The 17,707-nt window shown below is 43.6% G+C and overlaps 1 protein-coding gene across 3 annotated transcripts in view; it reads right to left on the bottom strand.

Annotated features, from left to right (window-relative positions):
* Window positions 1-17,707, bottom strand: part of LOC116951372 (uncharacterized) — a 47,827-nt gene that overhangs the window by 17,009 nt on the left and 13,111 nt on the right. For all 3 annotated transcript variants that reach the window (XM_076073826.1, XM_032969905.2, XM_032969904.2), the window contains exon 3: window positions 3,424-3,618. In XM_076073826.1, the coding sequence (XP_075929941.1) occupies window positions 3,424-3,545 (122 nt within the window). In that variant the 5' untranslated portion in view covers window positions 3,546-3,618. The remainder of the gene's footprint in view (window positions 1-3,423; window positions 3,619-17,707) is intronic.

Below are 17,707 nucleotides of genomic sequence, written 5' to 3'. Positions count from 1 at the left end.
CTGTAGTAAACAGTATACACGTGGTCACAATACTATAGTACTATAGTAAACAGTATACACGTGGTCACGACACTATAGTAAACAGTATACACGTGGTCACAACACTATAGTACTGTAGTAAACAGTATACACGTGGTCACAACACTATAGTACTATAGTAAACAGTATACAGGTGGTCACAACACTATAGTAAACAGTATACACGTGGTCACAACACTATAGCACTATAGTAAACAGTATACACGTGGTCACAACACTATAGTACTGTAGTAAACAGTATACACGTGGTCACAACACTGTAGTAAACAGTATACACGTGGTCACAACACTATAGTAAACAGTATACACGTGGTCACAACACTATAGTACTATAGTAAACAGTATACACGTGGTCACAACACTATAGTACTGTAGTAAACAGTATACACGTGGTCACAACACTATAGTAAACAGTATACACGTGGTCACAACACTATAGCACTATAGTAAACAGTATACACGTGGTCACAACACTATAGTACTGTAGTAAACAGTATACACGTGGTCACAACACTATAGTACTGTAGTAAACAGTATACACGTGGTCACAACACTATAGTACTGTAGTAAACAGTATACACGTGGTCACAATACTATAGTACTATAGTAAACAGTATACACGTGGTCACGACACTATAGTAAACAGTATACACGTGGTCACAACACTATAGTACTGTAGTAAACAGTATACACGTGGTCACAACACTATAGTACTATAGTAAACAGTATACAGGTGGTCACAACACTATAGTAAACAGTATACACGTGGTCACAACACTATAGCACTATAGTAAACAGTATACACGTGGTCACAACACTATAGTACTGTAGTAAACAGTATACACGTGGTCACAACACTGTAGTAAACAGTATACACGTGGTCACAACACTATAGTACTATAGTAAACAGTATACACGTGGTCACAACACTATAGCACTATAGTAAACAGTATACACGTGGTCACAACACTATAGTACTGTAGTAAACAGTATACACGTGGTCACAACACTGTAGTAAACGGTATACACGTGGTCACAACACTATAGTACTGTAGTAAACAGTATACACGTGGTCACAACACTATAGTACTGTAGTAAACAGTATACACGTGGTCACAACACTATAGTACTGTAGTAAACAGTATACACGTGGTCACGACACTATAGTACTATAGTAAACAGTATACACGTGGTCACAACACTATAGTACTATAGTAAACAGTATACACGTGGTCACAACACTATAGTAAACAGTACACACGTGGTCACAACACTATAGTACTTAGTAAACAGCATACACGTGGTCACAACACTATAGTACTGTAGTAAACAGTATACACGTGGTCACAACACTATAGTACTGTAGTAAACAGTATACACGTGGTCACAAAACTATAGTACTGTAGTAAACAGTATACACGTGGTCACAACACTATAGTACTGTAGTAAACAGTATACACGTGGTCACAACATTATAGTACTGTAGTAAACAGTATACACGTGGTCACAACACTATAGTAAACAGTATACACGTGGTCACAACACTATAGTAAACAGTATACACGTGGTCACAACACTATAGTACTATAGTAAACAGTATACACGTGGTCACAGCACTATAGTACTATAGTAAACAGTATACGCTCGCATGGATGTTGACTATACGAGTGAGGCACGCCAACTGAGACCGAGCATGCGAGACGATTACCCACAATCCCGCAGCGAAAGAGAGAGAAGAACCATTGGCTCAGTTGTAATCACGTGACGCTCGGCAGACAAAGCGTGTCCTGTGTACGTACTGCTCGTATTGCAAGACATCGCTCGTTTATCAAATTATTATTTATTTAAAAAAATTTGCTCGTCTTGCAAAACACAATCGTAGACCAAGTTACTCGCAATCCAAGGTTTTCACTGTACATACACGTACGTACATACATGTAAAGGAAGGCTATTCTATCACACGCGCCTCGTCATTCTCCTTACTGTCAATCGGGGATTCACGTTCCACACAAATATATATTTGCTGGGTCGATGTGTCGACTGTAGCCGGTGGGCCGTGGATTCGGAGTCTTCGTCTCCCTACGTGTAATAAGTAAATACATTTTATATATATATATAAAATTACACATCCCAACAGCTGCACCACCTTCTCGGAGTGTGTATGCACGATGCCAATGATTTTGTGTTGTGTATAATGTTGTGGGGGTTTGCGTAGAACTGGGGACCAATGTCTAACACACAGCAAGGGCCCTTCCCTATAAACATCTGGGCAGTTCGCCAGCTTTGAGTCAAGCAAGTCTGACTGCTGATGAGACACTGAATGTTGAAAAGCAGTCCAGAGTTTTTCTTGCATTGAACCAATTCTGCTGAAATGATGCACTCCCACAATTAAGGCCGTGCACGCGTGTCTGATGGGATGTGTAAAGATACATTAATTAAATAGGTTTTTTTTCTTTCCCAAACGTGAAGGACACTGCAATAGGAATGGAGGTGATCGGCTCACGATTTTGTTTTCCGATGATCTCCCCAATGGCGCGAATGATGACATCGGCTGAAATCAACTCTGTTCTGTATTTAAGTCGCAGAGCCACCAAGATAGCGTCTCTCTCCGCCAACACTCGCCTGAAAAACCACTCACTCAGCCCACACCCACAGAAACACTCGCCCGCAAAACCACTCACTCAGCCCACACCCACAGAAACACTCGCCTACAGAAACACTCGCCCGTAAAACCACTCACTCAGCCCACACCCACAGAAACACTCGCCCACAGAAACACTCGCCCGCAAAACCACTCACTCAGCCCACACCCACAGAAACACTCGCCCACAGTAACACTCACTCAGCCCACACCCACAGAAACACTCGCCCACAGAAACACTCGCCCGTAAAACCACTCACTCAGCCCACACCCACAGAAACACTCGCCCACAGAAACACTCGCCCGCAAAACCACTCACTCAGCCCACACCCACAGAAACACTCGCCCGCAAAACCACTCACTCAGCTCACACCCACAGAAACACTCGCCCACAGAAACACTCGCCTGAAAAACAACTCACTCAGCCCACACCCACAGAAACACTCGCCCACAGAAACACTCGCCCACAGAAACACTCGCCTGCAAAACCACTCATTCAGCCCACACCCACAGAAACACTCGCCCGCAAAACCACTCACTCAGCCCACACCCACAGAAACACTCGCCCACAGAAACACTCGCCCGTAAAACCACTCACTCAGCCCACACCCACAGAAACACTCGCCCACAGAAACACTCACTCAGCCCACACCCACAGAAACACTCGCCCGCAAAACCACTCACTCAGCCCACACCCACAGAAACACTCGCCCACAGCGCCGCTCGCCCACAGCACCGCTCACCTTAAGCAGTCAATGCACGCAAACAGCACAACCCCCAGAGATGCCAGCGCTCCCAGCAGCGCAACCACCGTCACCCAGGGCTCGAACTGGGCTCCTCCAACTCCGAGGAGCACGGGCGCCATGGTCCACGGTGGGGCACGTGGAGGAACCGGTCCGGGTGCTCTCGCTGCTCGCTCCGAGCGTCACGCGGGAGACCTGCAGGGGACATCGGGGGGAGGGAGGAGGAGAGGGAGAGGGACAGAGGGAGGAGGACGAGGTGAGGGAGGAGGACGAGGTGAGGAAGGAGGAGCGGTATGAGGAGGTGGAGGAGAGCAAGGAAGAGAATATAGAATGGAGGGGAAGCAGGAGGAAGGGGAGGGGGGAGGGATGAGCAGGAAGAGGAGGAGGGATAGGAGGATGAGTGGTAGAAGGAGGAATAAAGGAAGAGGTGGCAAGCAAGTTTCAAGTTTCATTTATTAGGTATAGCCCTGTGAGCCAAGCAGAGGTTGGGAGCGAAAGAGGAGGAAGAGGATGTAGAGCGTGATGAGGTGGTGGTGGTGGAGTGGGAAGAGAGGGACCAAGAGGGAGTCGACGGAGAGCTTCTTCAGCAATCCCGACTTTGAGTTGGGGGCCACGCTGCCGCTGTGGGATTGGTGGCCGTGCCGTGCCAGCATACGGTCGGTGGCATTCGTAGCGATCGCTGCAGCTCGACTCGTAGCGTGTGAGACGGAAGCCGTAGAGAGAGAGAGACACACACACAGAGAGAGACACACACAGAGAGAGAGACACACAGAGAGAGAGAGAGACACACACAGAGAGAGAGACACACACAGAGAGAGAGAGAGACACACAGAGAGAGAGAGAGACACACACAGAGAGAGAGACACAGAGAGAGAGAGAGACACACAGAGAGAGACACACAGAGAGAGAGACACACACAGAGAGAGACACACAGAGAGAGAGAGACACACAGAGAGAGACACACAGAGAGAGAGAGACACACAGAGAGAGAGACACAGAGAGACACACAGAGAGAGAGACACACACAGAGAGAGACACACACACAGAGAGAGACACACACACAGAGAGAGACACACACACAGAGAGAGACACACAGAGAGAGACACACACAGAGAGAGACACACAGAGAGAGAGAGACACAGAGAGAGAGAGAGAGACACACACAGAGAGAGACACACACAGAGAGAGACACACACACACAGAGAGAGACACACAGAGAGAGAGACACACAGAGAGAGAGACACACAGAGAGAGAGACACACACAGAGAGAGACACACACAGAGAGAGACACGGAGACACGCCAATACCAATACCCGACATTCGCCACTAAGTGTCGGTGACGACTGTGCCAGGCCAGGTGCACTTTGAGAGACGTGCAGATGCATTTTGTGTTTATTTGGCCAGGGTAAGGCCCCACTAAGTTATGTAGATATTTGTTTTATTACAGGCTTTTATTTAACTCACTCTGTCTGTTGTTGTTGTTGTCGTATACTCAAATCTTGTACAGTCATACCTCGGTATACGACCGCTTTGGAATACGGCGAATTTGGTATACGTCGTGTTTTGACGAGAAAAAAATGTCTTGGGATACGACGTCTTGCTTGGGATACGACGTCTTGGGATACGACGTCTTGGGATACGACGTCTTGGGGTACGACGTCTTGCTTGGGATATGACGTCTTGGGGTACGACGTCTTGCTTGTGACACGACGTCTTGGGATACGACGTCTTGGGATACGACGTCTTGGGATACGACGTCTTGGGGTACGACGTCTTGCTTGGGATATGACGTCTTGGGGTACGACGTCTTGCTTGTGACACGACGTCTTGGGGTACGACGTCTTGGGATACGACGTCTTGTGATATGACGTCTTGTGATATGACGTCTTGCTTGGGGTACGACGTCTTGCTTGGGGTACGAGGCGCTTGCTAAAACTTGTATGGGTCGGGATGAGTCACCGCGTACCCGCGTAGACCCCGTTCACGACCGAGACAAAGCGCCGCTCCTCAGTCTGCCTGTAGATCTCGTTCAGTGCACAACCCTTGCTAGAACTGTGAATTTGCACGTGTTTTTTGCCATTTATTTAATTTATTTATGCATTTATTCTAATGTGTGTATGCATTTTAGTAATAAGTAGTGTCTACATTATGTTATACAACCCCCATTAATGTTTAATATGCCATATAAAATAAAATTTCTTATACTCTGGAACGAATTGTTTCCTTTCCATTTATTTCTTATGGGAACTAAAAAAGTTTGGTATATTCGTCATTTTCGGTACAAGTCCTCCTACCTTCTGGAATGAATAAACGACATATACCGAGGTACCGCTGTAACTCAATTGTAACCCACTTCCCAATGTGGTATCGACTGCAAACCTGGTATACTTGTGCCATACTGATGACAATACTGTATTCTGTCATTTAAAATTAAAAACACATCTTTCAACCATCTTCTTTTTATATATGTTACGTTGGCTGTAAGTCACCACGGGCCCCCTTACGTTGTGCCAAGCTTCGGGGCCACTTCCTGGACTCGTGGAGTTTTGCCATTACGAGTACGGTACGTTTAATGAAAGCGTGGTTTTTAAAAAAATATATTTTAAAATATTACTCATTTCAGAAGCGACCACCTTGGCTATCGCAAACGACAGCTCGAGGAAGTGGACTCATCATCGTGTGGACATGTGTAGCAGCCGAATTCTCTAAATGCGCGACGTTGATTCTCAATGTGGGGATGGGAGAAACCGGAGGAGCCGGATAGAAATCCACGGGACCAAAGGGGAGAGAGACATTGTACAAATGAGCAGCAGGCGTCAGTGGTCGGGATCGAACCCACGACCTCCTGTATGCCAGGTGAGGTAGCGTACATCTTGCCTCTGTGGCGCCAAATACAAGACAAAGATCTTTCGATTTTAAGCTTTCGTGACTGCAAGGATTAATCTTTTTTGGTTCTTTCGGTAAAGTCATCAGGTGAAAGAACAGAACTGTCGTGAAAATGTTATTGTCTTATTTGATTTTATTTTATTATTTTATTCTCATTCTACGTGACTTTACCGAAAGAACCAAAGAAGACAAAGATCCCCCGTATTGCCTTAACAGACTGTTGGGGCAAGTGCTGTTAGCGAGCACCTATGAAGGCCGGCACGGCACGCGAGCGGGTGGGTGGCCAGCAACCACGCCCGGCCGCCTTTGTCTCCCCAGTGGCGATGTTTACTACACACGCACCAGGTACTCATTTGAGGCCGAGTCGACCGAGGGGAGGCCCAGGACCGGTTCAGATAATCTTTACCGGTGTTGACCGTGAGCTGAAATCGAACTTTGGTCGCCGGGTTTGCAGCGCAGCGTAGCTGACTGCCACGCCACCGTTCCCCACGCACACACACAGACACACACAGACACACACAGACACACACAGACACACACAGACACACACAGACACGCAGCACACACAGACACACACAGACACACACAGACACGCAGCACACACAGACACACACAGACACACACACAGACACACACAGACACACACAGACACACACAGACACACACAGACACACACAGACACACACACACAGACACACACAGACACACACAGACACACACACACAGACACACACAGACACACACAGACACACACAGACACACACAGACACGCAGCACACACAGACACACACAGACACACACAGACACGCAGCACACACAGACACACACAGACACACACACAGACACACACAGACACACACAGACACACACAGACACACACAGACACACACAGACACACACACACAGACACACACAGACACACACAGACACACACAGACACACACACACAGACACACACACAGACACACACAGACACACACACAGACACACACAGACACACACAGACACACACAGACACACACACACACGCACACACACAGACACACACACGCACACACACAGACACACACAGACACACACAGACACACACAGACACACACACAGACACACACAGACACACACACAGACACACACACAGACACACACAGACACACACAGACACACACAGACACACACGCACACACACAGACACACACAGACACACACAGACACACACAGACGACACGTGCGACGCCCATTGTTTGAATTCCACGGTGAGCCGGGGGGCAGGATAGCAATGACTCGGAGTGCCGCAGGAATTCGAGCCATGCGCGGTAGCTGGTGGGTCAGGGTGGGGTGGGGTCGGGGGGGTCAGTCTCGGCAACCCACGCAGGCCACCTTAATTTCAAGCGGGGGTTCTCGATCGTAGCGAGGTTTCAGTGACGGGTCTCTTGCCAGTGACCGTTGACTTGCGTGGAGACCACCCCCCCCCCAAAAGGTGCTCGCCACAGATGAACCACGGTTACTGCAACAGCTCGATCATCTCGTCAAGGAGCAGAAACCATCATCACACCAACTACGGTTATCATCCTCGCAGCAGCCACAGTCGCTTTTGACTGCTAACCATCGAATAAGTAATATTTTTTGAAAACTTTTTTTTTTTAAACCACGCTTTAATGAAATGTACCGTACTAGTAATGGCAGAACTCCACGACTTCAGGAAGTGGCCCCGAAGCTTGGCCACAACGCAAGGGGACCCGTGGTGATTTACAGCCAACGTCAGTTGAGCGTGGACAATTAAAACCCAAGCCGAAACATAATAAATAAATAAAGATTGTTTAAAAATAATTGGCTTATTTTATAGAATATAGTATTGTCATCAGTAAGACATAAGTATACCAAGTTTGCAGTCGATACCACATTGGGAAAGTGGGTTAAAATTGAGTTACAAGATTTGAGGATACAACAACAACAGACAGTGATACATATGCTTAGTTCTTTCGGTAAAGTCACGTTGAAGGGAAGCAATAAAATAATAAAGTTTTTTTAAACAATAAAAATTCTCACGACGTTTCGACCATATCACAAACGGTCGTCATCAGGTGACCGTTTGTGTTATGGTCGAAACGTCGTGAGAATTTTTATTGTTTTATATATATTTTATTATTTTATTGCTTCCCTTCAACGTGACTTTACCGAAAGAACCAAGAATATGAATCACTGCAGTCACGAAAGCTTTAAATCAAAATTGAACAGAAAGTGAGTTAAATAAAAGCGTGTAATAATAATAAAAAGACAGTTACCGCATCGCACACGTTCAGATGCGCTTCTGCGGCCGTCTGGAACGCTCCTCCTCCTGATATTAGAAAGCCGCCGGAGCTCTGCACTTTTAAATCATCTCGATTGACAAACTCATTTCCTGAGAACTGCTTTTTGCGTTTAGTTTGCTGTCCGTCCTCCGCACCTCCCATGAGCACGATTGGCTACGTACGGTGTAAAAGAAGTTAAAAATACTGAACATACATAGAGACCAATAGACTCGCATAGAGACCCATAGACTCATATAGACATCCATATACGCACGCAGAGCCCAGTTTACTTATACAGGTAGTCCCCGACTTACGACAGAGATGCGTTACGACGACCCCATCGTAAGTCGAAAATATCGTAAGTCGAAAATATCGTAAGTCGAAAATATCGTAAGTCGAAGATGGCCTAGCCTACCCAGGAGTCTTAAAGAATGGTGATAATTTAGCAAAACAGAGCAAATTTACAGTACCGTACTGTATAAACTATAGACCGTATGTATTTATTAATTACAATCCTGTTTTGCACAGTAAAATGTAAAGTAAAAAAACAAGGTCAATTCTTAGCCTACCTATATGAACTGCAATTTCATGGAAAGTTTTTTTCAGGAAACAATCCTATCTGCTATGAAAACAAAAACTTTTAACATGCATTGACGTATGTATAGTATCGTGGTAACCCTAAAATTAAATCGCTAAAGCTATGTTATCATACATGCATTGAACGCATCTTAACGTATCATATTGAAACTGTTCTCACCAACTTCTTCTTTGGTTATTTCGGTAAAGTCACGTAGAATGAGAATAAAATAATAAATTGATAAAATAAAATAACAATGATATTCTCACGACGTTTCGGCCACAACACAAGCGGCCTTCATCAGGTGAAGGGACGAGACTGTCTGGTAGGACAGCGCTGGAATGAAAGAGCCACGTTCAGATTACGGCCTTTAAGCTGTGTGAGAGGAACAAAGCGCCTTGACAAAGGAATTAGCATAAAATTTAGCATTGAAATGGCTGAATGATTAGCTTGTGACTGGTCACAGAAATAGCTATGTTAAAAGTTAAAGCATACACATCCGCAGATGCACCCCTTGATAAAGGAATTAGCATAGAATTTAGCATTGAAATAGCTAAGTTAAAGCATACACATCCGCAGAGGCACCCCTTGACAATGGAATTAGCATTGAATTTAGCATTGAAATAGCTGAGTGATTAGCTTGTAACTGCTCACAGAAAAAGCTACGTTAAAGTCAGAGCATACACATTCACCGAGGCACTTAGTACAAATCAAACAGGAGAATTTAGCATTGAAATAACTAGGCGAATTTAGCATTGAAATAACTGAGTGATTAGCTAGTGACTGGTCACAGAAATGACTATGTTGAAGTCAAGGCCTACACAGCTTAAAGGCCGTGATCTGAACGTGGCTCTTTCACTCCAGCGCTGTCCTACCAGACAGTCTCGTCCCTTCACCTGATGAAGGCCGCTTGTGTTGTGGCCGAAACGTCGTGAGAATATTATTGTGTTATTTTATTTTATCAATTTATTATTTTATTCTCATTCTACGTGACTTTACCGAAAGAACCATAGAAGATGAATCATTGCAGTCACGAAAGCTTTAAATCGAAATTTAACCGCCTCTACGGGGAGGGATTCCACACATCCTTAAGATCATTCAACAGACTCCGGGATAAGAAGGCTCAACTAATCGAGTCTCTCACCTTTCTGAAGAGATGCCGTGACTCTAAGGTAATACCAACCGCATTTACACTAACCTCTGCTGTTGCAACTTCTCTCAATGCAAAACGAATTCTAGCTAGAACTAGCTTCGCTCTTATCTCGGAAAAAATCAGACTTACACGCACCGAACTCGATCAGTTAGACAAGACACTCTACAAATCACACTTAAAATTGACAGCAACAATGTCTACATCGGATTGGGAACATGTAGACAATATGACTACCTCTTCGGCTGCCACTATGTCGAACAAATGTAGGGACAATTTGATTTCCAAATTCAATCACCTCTCCAGCAAAAAATCGGATCCACACACCGAAAAGATAGACGTCAACAAAGTCGTAATTAATCGCAGTAACAGTTCCATTTCTGATGGTCTGAAATCCGTTTTAGCTAAAGGTCTAAACTTTGCTGTCACACCGAGACACTTACCGGTTAATGATATCATTGCCCATGTCGACGTTGCACTCAAGGGCTTGAGTCACATCTCTGCAGACGTAGCAAGATCTGAAATCGCTGCAACCCTCAAAAACACTAAGTTGCCACCCAGCAACATCAGCAAAGACGAACGTTTTTAATTATCTCAATTAAAAAAGAGGGATGATATTGTCGTCCTCTCAGCCGACAAAGGCAATGCCACTGTCATCATGGACAAAACAGAATATAACAACAAAATTCAAGAACTACTCAACGATGGCAGCTATACAAAAATAAAAAGAGATCCCACCAACAGCCTGGTCACCAAAACGAACAAAATCATCTCTGATTCAACAGCATTAATTGATGAGATCAAACAGTTCTCGTTGAAACCCTCTGCTGCCAGACCACCAAGATTATATGGCCTTCCAAAGATACACAAAGAAGATACACCCCTTCGTCCCATCGTCTCTACTATCAACTCCCCCACCTACAAACTGGCACGTTTTCTTGCTGATATACTGCGACCTTTCACTGGAAAAACCACCTCTGCGGTACTAAATTCTACTCACCTGGTATCGACAATCAAAGGCATTTCCCTGTCCCCAAACGACCTGCTTGTCAGTTTTGATGTGGTGTCCTTGTTCACCAAAGTCCCGGTACCTGACACCATCGCTATCATTGAAGACCTGGTTCATCAAGGACTGCATACTGATGTACCCCCCCTGGTGAGACATTGCTTAACCAACACATACTTCACCTGGAATGGAACTTTCTACAAACAAACTGAGGGCACCCCAATGGGCTCCCCCCTATCTCCGGTTGTAGCCAACGTATTCATGGAAAAATTTGAAACTGACGCCATCCACCCTGCCACTCTACGCCCGACCTTATGGAAGAGGTACGTTGATGACACCTTTGTCATCTGGCCACATGGCCAGCCTGCTCTAGACCAATTCCGCGACCACATCAATTCCATACACCCAGCCATCAGATTTACCATGGAGGTCGAAAAAGATGGCAAACTACCCTTTTTGGATGTCTTAATTAAAAGGAGACCTGATGGTTCAATGAGCCACTCTGTCTACAGGAAAGCTACCCATACAGATGTTTACTTGAAACCGGATTCCCACCACCATCCATCCCAGAAGAACTCCCTCATCAAGACTCTATACCATAGAGCCCAATGCATTTCCGACCAGGAACACATTACCAGTGAACTCAAGCACGTACACCAGGCTCTCAGGGCTAATGGCTACTCCGACTACACAATCCGCAAAGCCATCACTCCAGTCATGAAGAAGGATCCTCTTGTGGAGCCACTCAAAACCATCACCTTACCCTACATTGCAGGGGTCACTAAAAAGATCTCTAAAATTCTGAATAAACACAAGATCCAGGTCCGATTCAACACAGTACATAAAATCCGTGATTTAGTTCCATCTGTAAAAGATGCTGTTCCAGACATACAGTACCCGGGCATTTACAAACTAAAGTGCCTCTGTGGTAGTAGCTACATTGGAGAAACCAAAAGACATATCTCGGACCGCATCCGCGAACATAAAGCAGACTTGAAACACGGTAGGACGAACTCCTCTGCCGTGGCAGATCACTGTTATAATTCAGTGGGCTCACATGACATTGACTTCTCCAAGACGGAGGTTCTTTGCAAACCAACCGGCTACCATGAGAGATTCGTTCATGAGGCCATTCACATATACAAGCACAGAGACAATTTCAACCGAGAAGATGGATTCTGGCTTAGTAACCACTGGAAAGATGTTTTAAATCATTTCTGTTCTTAATTAATTGTATTTTTACGATGACCTTCAGACCGCAGCTCTTTCGCCAGCATTGACTCTTAATACCTCTCACACCACGGTTAATGGTATGGTTTTACAACATGGAGTATAATAGCGCCTCGCAGCTGTCTCTCTCCCCCTCCTCTGTTCCGACCATGGACGAACTCGTCCGTCTGAACGGGGCCCGTAGCTATCCGTGGTGCTAAAGTTGAGGGTAAGAATCCACCCATTTTTTCGCCATATAGCATTGTGATATATAGCGACTTATTGTTGGTAGCTTAGCTGATTGGAGAATATAGAGTTTATTGATAACATTAAGGTAATTTATATTTTAGTTTTTTATTGGTTCACTATATAGTACTGTGAATAGCTCAGATGTGTAGGCCTTGACTTCAACATAGTCATTTCTGTGACCAGTCACTATCTAATCACTCAGTCATTTCAATGCTAAATTCGCCTAGTTATTTCAATGCTAAATTCTCCTGTTTGATTTGTACTAAGTGCCTCGGTGAATGTGTATGCTCTGACTTTAACGTAGCTATTTCTGTGAGCAGTTACAAGCTAATCACTCAGCTATTTCAATGCTAAATTCTATGCTAATTCCATTGTCAAGGGGTGCCTCTGCGGATGTGTATGCTTTAACTTTTAACATAGCTATTTCTGTGACCAGTCACAAGCTAATCATTCAGCCATTTCAATGCTAAATTATATGCTAATTCCTTTGTCAAGGCGCTTTGTTCCTCTCACACAGCTTAAAGGCCGTGATCTGAACGTGGCTCTTTCACTCCAGCGCTGTCCTACCAGACAGTCTCGTCCCTTCACCTGATGAAGGCCGCTTGTGTTGTGGTCGAAACGTCGTGAGAATATTATTGTGTTATTTTATTTTATCAATTTATTATTGTATTCTCATTCTACGTGACTTTACCGAAAGAACCAAAGAAGGTGAATCATTGCAGTCACGAAAGCTTTAAATCGAAATGTTCTCACCAAGATTCTGTCCGTCGTCTGCATACTTGAACGATGTTAGGTTGTTGATGGCTACATGAACTTAGTTGTCAGAAGAGGAGGATGGCGATGATAAAGTACAGTATCGTACATCGTAGTACGCTGCTGCGTTTGCCTGCCGCGCGAAATTAAAAGTATTTAACAATTTTGTCACATCGCTAATCGCCATCATAAGATCGAAATATCGTAAGTCGGGGACCACCGTAAGTCGGGGACCGTCGTAAGTCGGGGACCGTCGTAAGTCGGGGACCGTCGTAAGTCGGGGACTGTCTGTACTGCATATAAATCCACTGTCTGCCATAGAGATCCACAGACTGACACATGGACGTGAGTTGTGATTAGCCCGAGTTTGCAAGTGTGCCAAGTTCATTGTCTCTAACCCTCATCACATGCAGTTTGGCTCTGCACATGAGGATAATATCCAGCTCTGAGATTTAAAACGATACCGAAATGAATAAATAGAGTTCGTTCCTTGCTCAGTCCGCTTGTCCTGGCGAGGGTTGTGGCGGTCCACACCTCCCTTTCCCTGGCAATGGACTCTAGCACTACTACACTACACTATATACTACTACTCTATATACTACTACACTACACTATACACTACTATACACTACACTATATACTACTACACTATATACTACTACACTATACACTACTACACTATACTATACACTACTACACTCTACACATACTACTACACTATATACTACTACACTATACACTACTACACTATACACTACTACACTATACACTACTACACTACACTATATACTACTGCACTAGACTATACACTACACTATATACTACTACACTATACACTACTACACTAGACTATATACTACTATACACTACACTATATACTACTACACTATACACTACGACACTATACACTGCTACACTACACTATACACTACTACACTACAATACACTAAACTATATGCTACTACACTATACACTACTACACTACACTATACACTACACTATACACCACTACACTCTACACTATTTACTACTACACTATATACTACACTACTACACTACACTATATACTACTACACTAGACTATACACTACTATACACTACACTATATACTACTACACTATACACTACGACACTATACACTGCTACACTACACTATACACTACTACACTGCAATACACTAAACTATATGCTACTACACTATACACTACTACACTACACTATACACTACACTATACACTACACTATACACTACTACACTCTACACTATATACTACTACACTATACACTACTACACAACACTATACACTACTACACTATACACGACTACACTACACTATACACTACACTATATACTACTACACTAGACTATACACTACTATACACTACACTATATACTACTACACTATACACTACTACACTACACTATGTACTACTACACTATGTACTACTACACTATGTACTACTACACTATGTACTACTACACTATACACTACACTATAAACTACTACACTACACTATACACTAATATACACTACATTATATACTACTACACACTAACTACTACACTACACTATACACTACACTATACACTACTACACTACACTATACACTACTACACTATACACTACTTTACACTACTACACTATACACTACTACACTACACTATACACTACTATACACTACACCACTATATACACCATACACTACTATACACAGACTCTAGCTCTTCCTGGGAAATTCCCAGGCGTTACACTTCTATACACTACACTACTATACACTACACACTACTATACACTGCTATACACTATACACGACTATACACTACTATACACTACACTACTAGACACTACACACTACTGCACACTACTACTATATGCAGTGAGGGAAAAAAGTATTTGATCCCCTGCTGATTTTGTACGTTTGCCCACTAACAAAGAAATGATCAGTCTATAATTTTAATGGGAGGTTTATTTGAACAATGAGAGACAGAATAACAACAAAATCCAGAAAAACGCATGTCAAAAATGTTGTTAATTGATTTGCATTTTAATGAGGGAAATAAGTATTTGACCCCCTCTCAATCAGAAAGATTTCTGGCTCCCAGGTGTCTTTTATACAGGTAACGAGCTGAGATTAGGAGCACACTCTTAAAGGGAGTGCTCCTCATCTCAGCTTGTTACCTGTATAAAAGGCACCTGTCCACAGAAGCAATCAATCAATCAGATTCCAAACTCTCCACCATGGCCAAGACCAAAGAGCTCTCCAAGGATGTCAGGGACAAGATTGTAGACCTACACAAGGCTGGAATGGGCTACAAGACCATTGCCAAGCAGCTTGGTGAGAAGGTGACAACAGTTTGTGCGATTATTCGCAAATGGAAGGCTCCATGCAAGATCTCACCTTGTGGAGTTGCAATGATCATGAGAACGATGTGGAATCAGCCCAGAACTACACGAGAGGATCTTGTCAATGATCTCAAGGCAGCTGGGACCATAGTCACCAAGAAAACAATTGGTAAGACACTACGCTGTGAAGGACTGAAATCCTGCAGCGCCCACAAGGTCCCCCTGCTCAAGAAAGCACATACATGCCCATCTGAAGTTTGCCAATGAACATCTGAATGATTCAGAGGACAACTGGGTGAAAGTGTTGTGGTCAGATGAGACCAAAATGGAGCTCTTTGGCATCAACTCAACTTGCCGTGTTTGGAGGAGGAGGAATGCTGCCTATGATGCCAAGAACACCATCCCCACCGTCAAACATGGAGGTGGAAACATGCTTTGGGGGTGTTTTTCTGCTAAGGGGACAGGACAACTTCACCGCATCAAAGGGACGAGGGACGGGGCCATGTACCGTCAAATATTGGGTGAGAACTCCTTTCCTCAGCCAGGGCATTGAAAATGGGTCGTGGATGGGTATTCCAGCATGACAATGACCCAAAACACATGGCCAAGGCAACAAAGGAGTGGCTCAAGAAGAAGCACATTAAGGTCCTGGAGTGGCCTAGCCAGTCTTCAGACCTTAATCCCATAGAAAATCTGTGGAGGGAGCTGAAGGTTCGAGTTGCCAAACGTCAGCCTCGAAACCTTAATGACTTGGAGAAGATCTGTAAAGAGGAGTGGGACAAAATCCCTCCTGAGATATGTGCAAACCTGGTGGCCAACTACTATAAACGTCTGACCTCTGTGATTGCCAACAAGGGTTTTGCCACCAAGTACTAAGTCATGTTTTTCAGAGGGGTCAAATACTTATTTCCCTCATTAAAATGCAAATCAATTTATAACATTTTTGACATGCGTTTTTCTGGATTTTGTTGCTATTCTGTCTATCACTGTTCAAATAAACCTACCATTAAAATTATAGACTGATCATTTCTTTGTCAGTGGGCAAACGTACAAAATCAGCAGGGGATCAAATACTTTTTTCCCTCACTGTACTACACTACTATACACTACTATATACTACACTACTATACACTACAACACACTACTATACACTATACACGACTATACACTACTATACACTACACACTACTACACACTACTATACACGACTATACACTACAAGACTATACACTACACTACTATACACTACACACTACTATATACAACACTACTATACACTACACTACTACAACTACTATACACTACACACTACTATACACTATACACGACTATACACTACTATACACTACACACTAATATACACTATACACGACTATACACTATACACTACACTACTATACACTCCTATATACTACACACTACTATACACTACTATATACTACACTACTATACACTACACACTACTATACACTACACACTACTATACACTACTATATACTACACTACTATACACTACTATACACTACTATATACTACACTACTATACACTACTATACACTACACACTACTATACACTACTATACACTACTATACACTACACACTACTATACACTACTATATACTACACTACTACTATACACTACACACTACTATACACTACTATATACTACACTACTATACACTACACACTACTATACACTACTATACACTACTATACACTACTATATACTACACTACTACTATACACTACTATACACTACTATACACTACTATATACTACACTACTACTATACACTACACACTACTATACACTACACACT

Source organism: Petromyzon marinus, chromosome 43 (genome assembly GCF_048934315.1).
Source record: "Petromyzon marinus isolate PM22_M1 ecotype Great Lakes invasive population chromosome 43, UKy_Petmar_22M1.pri1.0, whole genome shotgun sequence".
Taxonomy (NCBI): Eukaryota; Metazoa; Chordata; class Hyperoartia; order Petromyzontiformes; family Petromyzontidae; genus Petromyzon; species Petromyzon marinus.
The sequence above is the reverse complement of the archived record's forward strand: the minus strand, read 5'-3'. Positions and strand labels throughout refer to the sequence as shown.